Raw genomic sequence first — 13,979 nt, 5'->3', positions numbered from 1 at the left:
CTCTAAAGGCGTAAGTAAGAACCAGAAATTGAAACAAACCTTTTTAACGTTTACCTGTTAATATTAACTGAAAGCGTGATATATTTCGTTTTACTATTGGAATTCTACCTCAACTTAACTGAACACTTGTCTCTATTAGCTTGACTTGAAACAGTCAAGTTGACTGAAGAGTACCTCTGTTGCTTAGCAACCATATAAACAGAGCTTCCATGGATAGCTATGCGGAAGGTAAAGTTGTTTTATTCTTTAGTTGCTTTGATTTGGTTCGTGTACAATGAAATGGTGTTAAATATGTGAGAGTATACTTTAAAGACGAAGGACGTGTAGCTGTTAAGACATGGAATATGGCTGTGTGTAAACAGTACCCATTATATTTGTCTAATGAAGGGTTATTGTATGGTCGTTTGCAAGTCATGGCTTGCTGCATGCAATTTAACCGAAGTTGTTTTGCTAGCTGTTATGCACTGATACGACACCAAAAGCACCTTCAGAGAAAAAGGAAATATTAGAAAAATGAACTGATAGGTTTTCTTTGCCCTGGAATTAAGTTGCTCGATGGTGAGGAGTGTGTTGTCAATCTTAGCTTGAAAGACTTGCTAAGTAACTTAGCCCATTTGGCCAATCTTGTAAATTAATACTCCAACAAAAAACTTTCTTGTAAGACTGAGCCAACTCCGGCTAAATCCAGTTTCCATATGCTGCTAACATCAAACAGCATGAGAGCGTTCAGCATGACAAGGCATAACAGATATGACCGTAGGCGTAATGCTCCGACTTGATTAAGATGCGCTTCAGTCAAAATCCCGGGAGAGACATTTTGTGTGTCTGTAGGATAAGGGTATCAATTTGTTGAAAGTCAATGCAATAATCTAATTATGAACAGAGAGCTGCCACCGTGTCAATTTCATTATACCATTACATTAGCGTATCTTTTACCTGTGGCCTAATTAATCATCTGTTGAAAGCTACTGTGGACTATGTAGAAAATATGAAAAATGTGTTAAACTGTGTTCTCAGCACCTTAGGGTGTTAATGTCAGATTCAATACAAATAAAAAACCCCCACAGATTTATTAACCATGTACTAATCCTTTATAAACCCTTTATAGACTGCCTCTTTGCATAATATGTTTGTCTTTAGACAGGTTTCTGTTCTGATCTGCTGGCTCTGAAACAGGCTTTTTGATTGACTGTGTCGCGCTCTCTCTCTCTCTCTCTCTCTACCCCCCCCCCCCCCCCCCCCCCCCCTTCTCTCTCTTGCTCTCTCTCTCTCTCTCTGTCTTCCCCTCTCTCCCTCTCTCTGTCTTCCTCTTTCTCTCTCTCTCTCTCTCAGAGGGAGAGCTGCTTTAAAGTTTCGAGCAGTAAACTGGCCTTAGCCGCTGTGGCTTTGCAGGATCACATCTCAAGCAGCCTAGCACTGCGGCAGAGTCTGCCCCCCCCGAGAATCTCCCTGCAGAGGCCTGGACAGAAAGTCCTCCACTGAGACCCGTGACGGGAGAGTCAGTGGGATTCGTAATGACTCCAGTAAACCCCAGAGACAGACAGAAGAGAGAGAATATGTCCTGGATCCGCCCCCACCACCGATGACACTTGGTACATTTGAATATTCTGGAAATATGATACAAGGGTATCATAGAGTTGCTATTACCTGTCATTTATGAACAGTTATGACAGCATAATGAAAAAGGGCAGGATTGTACCAATTATGATTGATTAAGTTTTATGAATCCTCAATTATTGGGTCGCACAAACAGGTGCTTGCATGTTGTTTTGTCATAATCTATGATATTGTTGTAGAGGACACTATAGTTTTTACATTTCATCAAACAATGACACTCCTGCTCATAATGCCTGGAAAAACAAATGAATTTAAACTGTCGTATGAATGTCGAGGAGTGTTCCTTCAGACCATATAACCAATCACATTTCTAGAACTTCTGGAACTTCAAATCTGTCTAGTCATGACTTTCTTATTTTAACGCTGATAAAATAAAAATCATGTTTTCTTTCTTTGTTGTTCTTATATAAGCAGATGACGTTGTTTATGTTTTTGTTTATGATGATGATGATTACGGCGATGATGATGATGATGTTGCCACGGTTACAGCTCAGCGGCTCGGTTTGGTGGCAGGGCCTTCCAGAAGACTGACCGTGGCTGAATGGACCGAGGTCAAGTCCAGGTCAGTCCGAGCAGGCGACTCCTCTCTGCCCTGTGTCATCTGTCGAGAGGAGTTTAAACTGCAGGCTCAGGTACTTAGCCAAACCACCGTGCACTGGACATTACCTGTTCAGTTACAGACAAAACAATTTAATATTTCCTCTTCATGTTATACCAGTCGTTGAAGTAGAATAAGCGTCAAACACTACCTGTCAAACACACACCAAATCTACTTAGTTGTAGGGAAGAATGTACACTGTTCTACTGCGGTGAGACGCACAACTGATCTCTTAGTAAACCTGTGCAGATACTCAATATTTTCAGCCATGATCTACACCAATCACAAATTGTCAGCCACCCCCCGCTGTTATTGTTTCTGCACACAGACGGTCTCTCTTTACCTATTCACATACATAACCTCTTACCTGGTTCCCTTTATGTTTGCCTCTTCATGTATCCCAGCTGTAACTGCTCAGGTATGTTACGTCTGTTGAATAGACGCTTGTGTTCCCTCAGTCAGCGGACTGCCAGCCTTCCCTTTCTCCTCCCCTGGGGGTTCCTGTGTGCTCTAATCTGTGTGGACAACTGTACAAATTTACCCATACTGCCTTGGAACTGAACTGTGACGCGGTGATGTAGCAATCAGTGGGTTAGTGTGTGTGTGTGTGTGTGTGTGTGTGTGTGTGTGTGTGTGTGTTTGGGGGGGGGGTCATTCGTTCACACCTTCCCAAGCCCCTTTTAAGATGCCAATCTGCCCAAGAATGCAAGGAAGGGAGAAAAGACCGGCTGCACAGAGCAACAAAGCTCAGTGTTGCCATAGATGCATGTGTAAATATTAGTTAGAGTTTGTCTGTGTGTGTGTGTGTGTGTGTGTGTGTATGTGTGTGTGTGTGTGTGTGTGTGGTGGGGGGGAATGCTAATTAGAGCCTCATGTTACACAAGGGACAGTTTAAAAAAAGGAAACTTGGAACAATTGTTATAAAACACTTAACTGAGATTTAGTGAGTAGTTATTGGAAAGTCTTTGTCATTGAGATGTATTCCTTCGTGTATCGTATTTAATTCCTAATTGCACCAGCAAAGATACATTGAATCATGGCCTTGCACCTCAGTCTAAAGACATATGCAAAATGCACTGAATTACATTCAGAATGGATCCTCTCTCTTAAGACAACATATCCAATGCTCGGTGTCTTCACATAACAGTCATTTGCTATGTCATATGTGATATGTGATTTGAAATCTTGCCTTAGCATGAAATTTTTAGTTAAGCTGCATCCCAAGGCGTTCAATGTATCAGAGTTTAAATCATCAACTGCAGCTCTCCCTCCTAACCTCTGTCTGGGAGGTCTTTCTTCTCTTAGGTGTGTGTGTGTGTGTGTGTGTGTGTGTGTGTGTGTGTGTGTGTGCGTGCGTGCATGGGTGCATGGTATGTGTGTGTGTGTATGTGTGCTGTGTCAGTGTGTGTGTGTGTGTCTCGTTTAATGGAGGCTGGAGAGGTGGGTATGGATTGTACTCTGCAGGGAGCCTCTTCTCCAGAGTGCACAGGGCGCAGTGCTCAGGCCCAAAACAATGAGAAATCAATGGAGTTCCTTCCCTCCAGATTGGCTTTTTTGTGCGCGCGCACACACAAACACACACACACACGCGTGCATACACATACACACACACACGCATACACATACACACATGTGTGCCCACACACACACACACACACACACACACAAGCTGAAAGGCTTTGACTTGGGTCTCAACCTTCTTGGCAGGTTGTCTCTCTGTCAGCCACTCCACTATTACATATAAGTTCACGGTATACACGCGCATTATTCTCACAAACATAAAGTGACTGAACCCAGAGATATACATACCCCATACTGAACTTCTGCACACTGTAACAGACATACGTACACCAACTATACAGCAAAAACACACAAACACACGCACACCTTCCTCACCGGGCCTCACCAAAACACTTAGAGAAACAGTGAAAAGCAATACACCATCAGTTTTTCCCCTGGGATCCTCCTCATGCCAGACTCATTTAGACAGGAAAAGTCAGCCCATCGATCTCCTGCCTCCGTGTGTGAGCGAGAATTTGGTCAAACAAAGAATTAAGGAGTCCAGTCACGGAGTCTCATGGATTAGAATTTTGTGTGTTGCTATGGGGATATTAAGGAGATGTTAATGTTTCATAAATAAGAAACAACGCTGTCTAAAACTTTTTTTTTATATCTCAACAGGTTCTGCTTTCATGCTCTCACATTTTTCACAAAGTAAGCTACATTTTCAAACATCATATATCACTGCATCATGTCTGAGCACCATCTGCGTCAATAGTATGATAAAAATTACTGTTAAATTAATGATACTTGTGAAGAAAATGTCCTTGTTGTTATAAATGAGAGTTGACCCCTCTGGTTCTCTGTACTCAGGTGTGTCTGAAGTCTTATGAGAGATACTCCGGCAGGAAGTGCTGTCCTGTGTGCAGGAAGGAAGAGTATGAAACTCGAGTAATTCATGACGCTGCACGGATCTACAGAGAGAAATGTGCAGTCAAGTAAATGTTTTCTTGCTTTCTCTTTTTTTTTTTTTGTAAGCAGAGGATAAAAAGCCCACAAACTTCTCTGCATCATGTCTAAGCTGCATGAGTATCTTTTGTATTAATAACAGAACGAATTGTAATATTACCAGTTTAAGAAAAACATCTTTGAAATGGTGTGTAAAATTTGACTGTTTTGAGCCAAGTTCCTTGGGCCTGTGCGTCAAGGCCTTTAGAGATTCTCAGGATGGCTCAGCGTTTTCTTTCTAGTTAAAAAAAAAAAGTGTTTTGGGTTTTAGAATAATTATTTTCATATGTATGTTCTTTGACTTGTCTCAGAATACAGGCGTGTTATCGTGGCTATGTAGTTCGGAAGTGGTACAAAGACGTCAGAAGGCGCGTTCCCCCGAAAGACAAGAGTCTGAGAAGGAAGTTCTTTGAAGCAAAGGTAATCTTTCTGTCAATTCAACAATATTTGATTTGGTTCATTCTGTGTGTGAACAAATACGCTATGAGGCATTTCATGTCATGAACAAAGCAAATCAAAAGAAATTTGTGGTTATTATTTTTCTTTTCTTTTCTTTTTTTTTTTTTTTTTATATGCTACCTGTAGCTGGCATTCTGTGGACGTCGTTGAGTTGTTATGCCCACACACACGTGTCGTAGCTTGTGTAACGGTAGACAGTAGTCTGAGGTTGCACTGGCGTTTCGCCGGTGTTGACGGATGAGGACAAGTAAAGCTGATCCCAGGTCAGTGCGTCTCCTCTGTCTGGAGGCCAGGGGTAGAGCGCGTGTGTGTGTGTGTGTTGGGCAGGATTAAGAAGCGGAGGGGCCTTTGATGCCGTGTGAATTATGTACTGTTTGTAAACACATTAAGGTGAGTGTGTATTTGGACAAACACACTCGGACATTCCTGCAGCAGACACAAAGACTGGTCCGATCTGGAGTGTTTACCTGCCGACGGCGAGAGACGACTTTCTCTTTGCATTGGCTGCTTTCACGTTGTTTTTTTCTCTCTCTGTAGTCTCTTAAATGCCTTGCAGTTTTACCAACCTATCCAACAAATGATCTATCAATGGAACAAAGCTCATATAAACACATTTTTTTTTCAATCAGTGAAAAATCACACCAACATCTGCTTTTTATATATATATATATATATATATATATATATATATATATATATATATCATATCGCTAATATCTGAGTAGTGAGAATTTTATCACCTATCACCTATACAGACAACAACATTTTCTATCATTGCTCTCAGAGAAGACTGTTGGATTAAACAACAACCGCCAAATATCGACATAGAGAGATTTAGTCCTCAAATGTGGTTTAAGATTATGTCAAAAGTCTACAGAGACTGAAGTAAATCCACACACCTTTGCAACAGGCATCTCATGTCTTATGACAGACCTTTTTTTTTTCCTATGGTCTCAGGACTGAGACAGTACTAACAAAATAAGTGGGACACACCACATACGGGAAAACAGTGTGAAACACAGTGAAGAGTCTTCAGGTAGTTGATAAACTCAGTGACATAGTGCAGAGGGAGTCAGAGGGAACTGGGGTGTTGGGAGAACCACAGGTCTGACCCACAGGTAAAGATAACCTCACGGGTAGATGGTTCACTGGTAGTAACACTGGTCAGGGTCCCAGGGTCCCCCTGTTACTGGAGGTTTTTCTGCTGCCTTGGCAACAGCCATTGAAAGGGAAGATTGCCATCTAGTGAGAGAGCAACACAAAGGGACTCTTCGGTGGTCTTCCCACAATGCCTTGGGTATCAACCAACTACACAAAGGATATTGTCAATGATAAAGGTTTGAATAGTTTTTTGGGGGGTTTTTTTTTTTTTGCATTGATGACTTCTTGTAAGGAAGGATGTACGTCCTGCTTTAATGTGGAATCTGTTTGTTTGTTTATTTATTTATTTATTAGGATGGTGCAAAACATCTACCTCTAGTTAGGTCTTTTTTTTGTTCTCACTCTTCTTCTGGATGACCCGGTAGGTCAGGTTTCCAGCTGAATGTGTCCGCTCCACATTAGGGATTTTCTGATAGGTGTCTAAAAACAACTGGCTAAAGCTCGGTCAGGGCTCTTCCTTCCGTCTGAATGTCGATACGTGAACCAACCAGAGTATGAAATTCTGAGGGCCTGGAGGATTCACCTTTGTGGCTTCATATGACACAAAGGAGAGAAATAAGACACAGTGTGATCACTAGGATGTTTAGAACAGCAGGAAATGGCATAAAAATGGATTTAAAAAAAAAAAAAAAATCCTCTACTTACAGAGCAGTTATAATGGAGATGAACTATACTGTAGATTGAGTCTGGATCCCTATAGGAACATTACACTCTGTAAGACCTTTAACCAACCAACCAACCACACACACACACACAAAAGCAACCAGAGAGAATGGTGCCAAATTTATCAGCTGACTCTGAGATAACCTGTCACAACCTTGCCCTTTTTTTTTTTTTCCGGTTTTACTTTTGCTGCGGTCCTACCATAAGTCAACACATTATAGAGGTAGAATGGTGACATTTAGATTGATTGCACCTGCTCTGTTTTTGCTCTGTTCTCTCGCCTTTGAGAAAAAAAAGGAAGGCAAAGTTCACCTGGCTGGGTGTTGTTTGCCCTCTCTTTGGAGAAGTCTGCGTGTTGAACTAATTTGAACAGTTAACGGCTGTTTAATTGCTGATAAAATAGAGCTGTAAAGCTCTTACTGTTGTCACTAAAGGGACTCTGAAATTCTGGTAGCAGCAGCAGAGTGTGTGTGTGTGTGTGTGTGTGTGTGTGTCAGTGTGAGCCATTTCATAAGGACGCCCATATTACAATCGATCTGCTTTTCTCTGCTGACGGTGCCAAACATTAAGAATTGATTTTTGTTTTGATAAAACATTCTTGCCATTCACGTCTTGAATCAAACACACCAGATGTTACCCACCCACCCACCCTCCCGTTTTGTTTCATCTCATTCGTTTTAATCAGTTTCAGGAGATGAGTGATAACCTGGTGCGGTCGTGCGACAGTGACGTCGAGGCCTTTCTTGCAGACATCGATCGCTCGTTAGAGGCGAGCAGAGACGTCCGCCGTCGCCTCGAATGGGAACACGGCAGCGAGGAAGACAAAAACAACAACAGCGACGAAAACGACGATGAGGAGGACTGGCAGACAGTGCAGGAGAAGGTAAAGCACTTTTCCCCCGTCCAGCGTTTCCACAGACATGGCCCCAGCGCTCGCTCAAATGCCGAGGCGCTCAATCAAAAGCCATCTCGTCAATGCCTTAATCCCTCCCAGAGTCCTGATGTGGTCCTGCCCTTGGTTTGACGTGCCATCACCTGTCCCAAAACGCTCAGATGTTTTTGATTCAGACTCTATCAAATCGTGCCCTGGATGATTGTTCGCTTAAATGAATGGAAGGGGAGTAATCCTTGGTGTTTACCAAAAAACACAAAGCGTCTCCAAAGAACACGCTATAGGCCTTTCATCAGGAGGGGGGAGGGAGGGAAAAGAGAGGTAGATTTTGTGTTTCTGGCAGCTCATTGTTGGGATCTTTCACTCCAGCCAACAGAGTTTCTTTTTTTTGTTTCTCTCTGTTTCTTTCACAAACGGAAGAAACGTACCTGACTTTAGCTATCTCGTGTGCGAGAGAAGGCGGTGGCCAGGAATTGTTCAGCCGAGATGTGCTGCGTGCAGCATTCGGAGGAAGGGGGAGAGAGATATCAGAGTTGTTTACACTGAGACTCTGTGTTTGCCGTTTCCACCAAGGCAAACATGTTGTAAACCCCACACACTGGCTCATTATCACAAGTTTATGAAATGTTTTACCGTGGTACAGATCAGTTGCCCAGCCAATAAAGGAAGCTGTCAGGTGGTAGATGATAAACGACGGGTAACTGTCCCCATGTTCCACCGTTTTCATCGAAACTCTGACGCAGAAACATAAATCCTGCTAATCGTGAACACTTGACGTGCCAATCAGACAACTCCTGACTGAGTGCAGACAATGAGGAAGGTGTCTGTGTTTGACACTCAAACTGATTAGACACTATTTTGAAAGTGAGAGGGAAAACGTTTTTCGGTTCTCTCAGTTGCTACCAAATTGCTACTGTCTTTTTTTTTTTGTTTGTTTTTGCTCACACTGGAACCATTGTCTCGTTGTTATTCCCCTAGATTAATTCAGGGATTTGTAGAACTCTTTTGTTAGTAGTGAGGATGGATGTGCTTAGAAAAGCCCTGGTTGCTGTAAAGACTACAATGAAGAATTTCAGTGGTTCATACATTGATAATTAAAGGATATCATTTCAGCTACGATCATTTAAGTCTATGTGTGATTAACTGTAACACTGGCATTAGCAGCATTTCTACCTGTTGTTCTTGCCGTCTTTCCCAGGCCATCCAGCGAGATGTCGTGGACTGTCCCATCTGTCTGACCCCCTTGGCCTCTCCTCACTCTGGGTCAGCGACTCGCAGACCTGTGCTTCTGCTTTCCTGTTCTCACCTCTTCCACCAGCCCTGTCTGCAGGCCTTTGAACTCTTCTGCCTGGAGGGGCGGCCAACCTGCCCCCTCTGCAGGGCACACTACTCCACCAAACTAGTGTAGACACACAACACGCACGTGGGTCTTAATGACGAAGCAGAGGTTTGGTAACTTTTCCTCTTGTGTCACGGGTGTGAATTACACTGTGATGCACCTTTGCTCCAGATTTGCAGCATGTACGTATGTGACCCAATTTCAAAGCCTTCTTGGTAACTCATAATGTTGCAAACAGCCATTTTGACTGTCAGTTTAAGAATATGTTTATTTGTTTTTCAAGCGATTAAAATAAGGAACACATCATGCCCTTGACCCAATAATGTCTTAACAGTACCGTAAAAGTACAGTCACTGCAGTCTCTAAATATAGTAAATCTATAAATGTCAGACGCAGTCTACTCTGTCAGACTACATGACCTATTCTCGTAGCGCTGAAAAGAAAAGGATTTCACATGTTATTAAAGGTACAGCTGAATACATTCGGTCACTACATTTCTCTCCAAGTGCCATTCCTACAAATGAAAAGATTACTCCCATAGAGAAAGGTAACATTATATGAAGCGTGTCTTAACAGAGGCAAAAACTCTGATACGCGTGGTAACAAGTCGCAAACTTTATTGTCAATGAAAAAAAAATGTACAATGTAAACTAAAACAAAGGTATTAAACACTGCAGACATCACAGACAAGAAAAAAATAGTAAGATTGCAAAATCAATACAATAAAAAAAAAATACATTCAGGCATGTTCTGTAAGAAACATGCAAACGACAGATTATGATTGCAGTTCTCCTTCTGTGTTCACCTTCTTAGTGGATCTCTGTGGAGCTCCCAGAAACGAGAGCGCACTGAAAAAACAATGGACACACTTCAGTCAGACAGGAGGAGAACCTGACTTAGCCCATAAGTAAAGCTAAAAGGAAAAAAAAAAAAAGAGAGAAAGAAAGAAAAAAAGGACAGATTGTTTTGGTGTGTGGTTGCTTGTGTGTCTCCCCACTCTTGGGATGTCAGTCTCCGAGATTCTACTAATGGAATGCCAAAACGTTCTTGAGCATGTCAGCTTCATATGCTAACAATGCCTTGATTAGAACCCCATCGATTCTGTGGTTCTAAATTCTAGAACTGAACTTAGGGAAACCTTCTAAATGGTTTTGTAGTAGATATTCTTTGCTCATTTCACTATTAAGTCCCCATTAAGCAGTAACATTTTTTTCTATGCTGTCTTTGAGAGCTGACAAGTGTCCAGCAGGGAAGTACACCCGTTAAAAGTTCACCTGTGAGGGAATTGGTGGGTTTGGTCAATTCCTTCATGCATTGTCTTTTCACAGTACAATCCGACTGCATCACGGCAATCGGTTCTGTTCCAAAAAACAGATTTCTCTAACAGATTTGTGCTACACAGAGGTAGGACGAAGTGTAAAAGCCAGGCTCGACACACAGCAACCTTCTAAGACCTCATAAAAACACTGGCGAGAATCCACTACCAAGACCTGCAGAACTTTATGGTACAAGACGTTTAGACTGTTAATCTGATTCATGCCCAGAGATGACGGATACATCAAAATTTGAAATTGAACTCAAAACAAGAAACATGTATTTCTGACAAGACCTTTTACAAGACAAATATATGACACACCCTCCCCCCCTCAAACATTCCCAATGAAAATATTTGTTGTGCAAATCAATTGACGAAAAGACAATGTTTTTCAAATTGCATATTTTGTTAAACTTCACAAAAAACAAAACAAAACAAAAAAAAACTTTCCTCCATCAACCATTTTTCTTTACTATTAATGGCACGGAATCACCAAAAATGACACATCACGTTTAACTATAAAATCCATTAACATATCAGTCTCAACACTTTCACAGGTTCAAATTCAGCGTCCCTCATGTGAATTCTTTGACTTGACCAAAGCACTGCAACGTATAATGCTCAAATATATAAAATCTCAATAGTTAAAATGAAATGTGGTCATGTACCAGTATTTTTCCCCAACTGGTAAAAATCTTCAGTCCTTCGCATGAAAATTTAGAAGACCACAGTAAGCACATAGTTGGCCTTGCACTGAAGAATTCTTTTCATTTCTTTTTTCCTCCTTCTTTTGGCCTTGTTCTGTTCAACCACTTGGTGTTTTTTTGGTGTAAAAACATTGTCTGATTTTTCTTTTTTACATTTACAAGAGGGATTCACAGTGAGTTTGTCTTTCAAAAGGTGCACACAGATGCTAGGTTACACAGGCACACATGCGCCTGTTCACACAAATACACACACACACACACAAATACACACACACACACACAAATACATACAAATACACACACACACACACACACACATACACAAACACACAGTTTCTACCTTTCATACTCTGCACAAAAGATGACTAGGAACAGAACAGCTTGCGAGATCCTCCCCTGTTAAGGCATCAGAGCTGAATTTTTAACAACGAACAACACCGCGGAGAAAGAGACCCATCTGACCAGGCCTACAGCTGAAACAGACTGTACACAAGGCTAAAGTGTAGCCCTGTATTTCACATCAACATCATAACAACAACAACAAAAAGCAAATGTATGAAATATACACGTGTGAATACAATATTTACATGAAGATGAGGTTTGACTCAGCCCAAAAAAATGACAGAGGTTCCTTATTTTACACTCAGTCGGCCCAGTTGGTAAAGGGAAAAAAAAGAAGAGAGAAGAGAGAGAAAAAGATTTCCCAAACATTAAATGAAGTTTTTTGGTGATGACTGGAATGACTATGATAGCTACTAAAAGAGGTGTACATAGTGTTTAAATTTGACATGTTTTTTTTTTTTTTTTTTTTTTTTTACCAGTAAAGGTGTGGGAATGTCTGCAAAATTTAACCTGTAAATGAAAAAAAGTATCTTAAATCACATTATAGTTTTGTATGGACGAAAATCTTTGTACATAACCACACATACACCAACAATGTGGAACACAAAATGTGAAACACTGAAAAGAAAGAATTGATATTAAATCTATAGTCCGTCATGAAGAAAATGGCAATTTGTGCTGTGTTTTCAGAAACTGAATTACTAGTAAGCGGTGAAATAGACTTCTCATATAGTGGAGAGATTCGTGTACCCATATAGACTAAGGTACATCTGTGAACACCAGACAAATGCTGTAACTATGGGCTTAACCTGCAATGGACAGAAAACAAAGACATACCAGAGTCTGCTGTGCTAGCTAGCTGGGAACCAAGTAGTCTACTGTACACACTGTGTAGGATCTAGTGTAAAGTGGTATCTGAAATTTCCGAAACACTGACTACAGAGCTACAAAGATTGCTTTTAGTAACTTAATAATTTTCTCTTTAGTGACCTAAAATTCAACATTTGAAGACTAATGAACTCTACAGGTTGTAGCGAGTGTAATGAGATGGAACCTGTGTTGGGACTTTTTACCTTTAACTTTAAAGTGTTTTTGCAAGAGTTGTCAGCATGGCGCTAAGAACTGGCAAGCTATATAAACTGACAGTACAAATTCTTTGTAACAAAATAAAAGTCATAGGCTGTGCTGGGTAGATTCAGTCAATTTTTTTTTCAAGCAAGGAAAACGGCATCCTGGATGGGATTTTCAATAGTTTCATATAATGTTGATATCTTCTGTACATCAGTAATGCGTTGACTTGAACTGGAACCAAAGCCTATTTATCTGTGACTGATAAATGCAGTAAGGCAAATAGAGATTAAAAGATAACCTCTACTACAAAAGGCAGCAGTGGCCAAAGTCCTCAGCACATGTGATAACTTCCCTACATGCCCTCACAACCAATTCCTATTTATATGAATGTGAAAGATGTAAACTGTTTCATTTCATATCCTTGTGAATAGAAACGGGGGCAAATCTTGTCACAACAGCTGGAAAGCATCAGGATAGAAAGCAAGGGCCTTAAATCAAGCTTCAGGCTGATAGACTAGACTCCACCTAGTGGTAAAAGTTATAATACAGTTTACCACTACTGTGGCAGTCCACCACAATATCACTTGTGTGTTATTGCAGAATGACAAGTGCATTTATAAAGCAGAGGATGCATTGCAAATAACTGTTTATGCCCTTGTTGCAACAAAATTGCTAAATATACTGTTAACTGTGTTGTTGATTTTATATCATATCATTTATAAGCAAAGCTCCTCACTGACAGTTCAAGTCTCCGTTGAGATGAATTACCTGCTATGTATTAGAGTCAGTTTACTGACCGTGCCATTTTACCCCAAATGCCACCACAATGACTTCTAAAAAAATACGCATAAAAGACCCAAATCTAAATAAATAAATAATAATCATAAAAAAAAAGTTATTCCCTAACATAAGTGCTGCAGTCAACAGGCTCCATAAGCATGTACTGAGGTTGCCAAAAAAGGAACAGATTATAGAGGAAAAGACGAGCAGTTACGAAGTAATATTTTGATAGGGGGAAAAAAAAAGCAGTAACCTTAAAAACAACTGGTGAGAAATCAAGTGTGTATAATCACATATGGAAAAACAAACAAACAAAAAAAACCCACAAAAAAACAAAACATATAAACAACATGGCCTCTTGTCAATCAATGAGACTCCCTTCAAACTTCCATGTACTGAAAAAACTTCAGTAGTGAGAATCTGCAGGTATACCAGGCTCAAGATGGGCTCACCAACAGTATACTGCAGATGGGGGTTACAATGGGGTAGGAGAAGGGCAGAGGAGAGGAGATTATTGATTGGTTGAT

The 13,979-nt window shown here is 40.8% G+C and overlaps 1 protein-coding gene across 1 annotated transcript; it reads left to right on the top strand.

Annotated features, from left to right (window-relative positions):
- The first annotated feature begins 219 nt into the window (after positions 1-219).
- Positions 220-9,306, top strand: rnf32 (ring finger protein 32). Its single transcript, XM_030779150.1, has 9 exons — positions 220-228; positions 1,333-1,418; positions 1,456-1,592; positions 2,107-2,249; positions 4,397-4,429; positions 4,589-4,713; positions 5,035-5,143; positions 7,692-7,889; positions 9,097-9,306. Exons 1-9 carry the CDS (start codon positions 220-222, stop codon positions 9,304-9,306), a joined length of 1,050 nt encoding a protein of 349 aa, XP_030635010.1.
- Positions 9,307-13,979: the final 4,673 nt, after the last annotated feature.

This window comes from Chanos chanos, chromosome 7, assembly GCF_902362185.1.
Source record: "Chanos chanos chromosome 7, fChaCha1.1, whole genome shotgun sequence".
NCBI classification, from domain to species: Eukaryota; Metazoa; Chordata; class Actinopteri; order Gonorynchiformes; family Chanidae; genus Chanos; species Chanos chanos.
The sequence above is the reverse complement of the archived record's forward strand: the minus strand, read 5'-3'. Positions and strand labels throughout refer to the sequence as shown.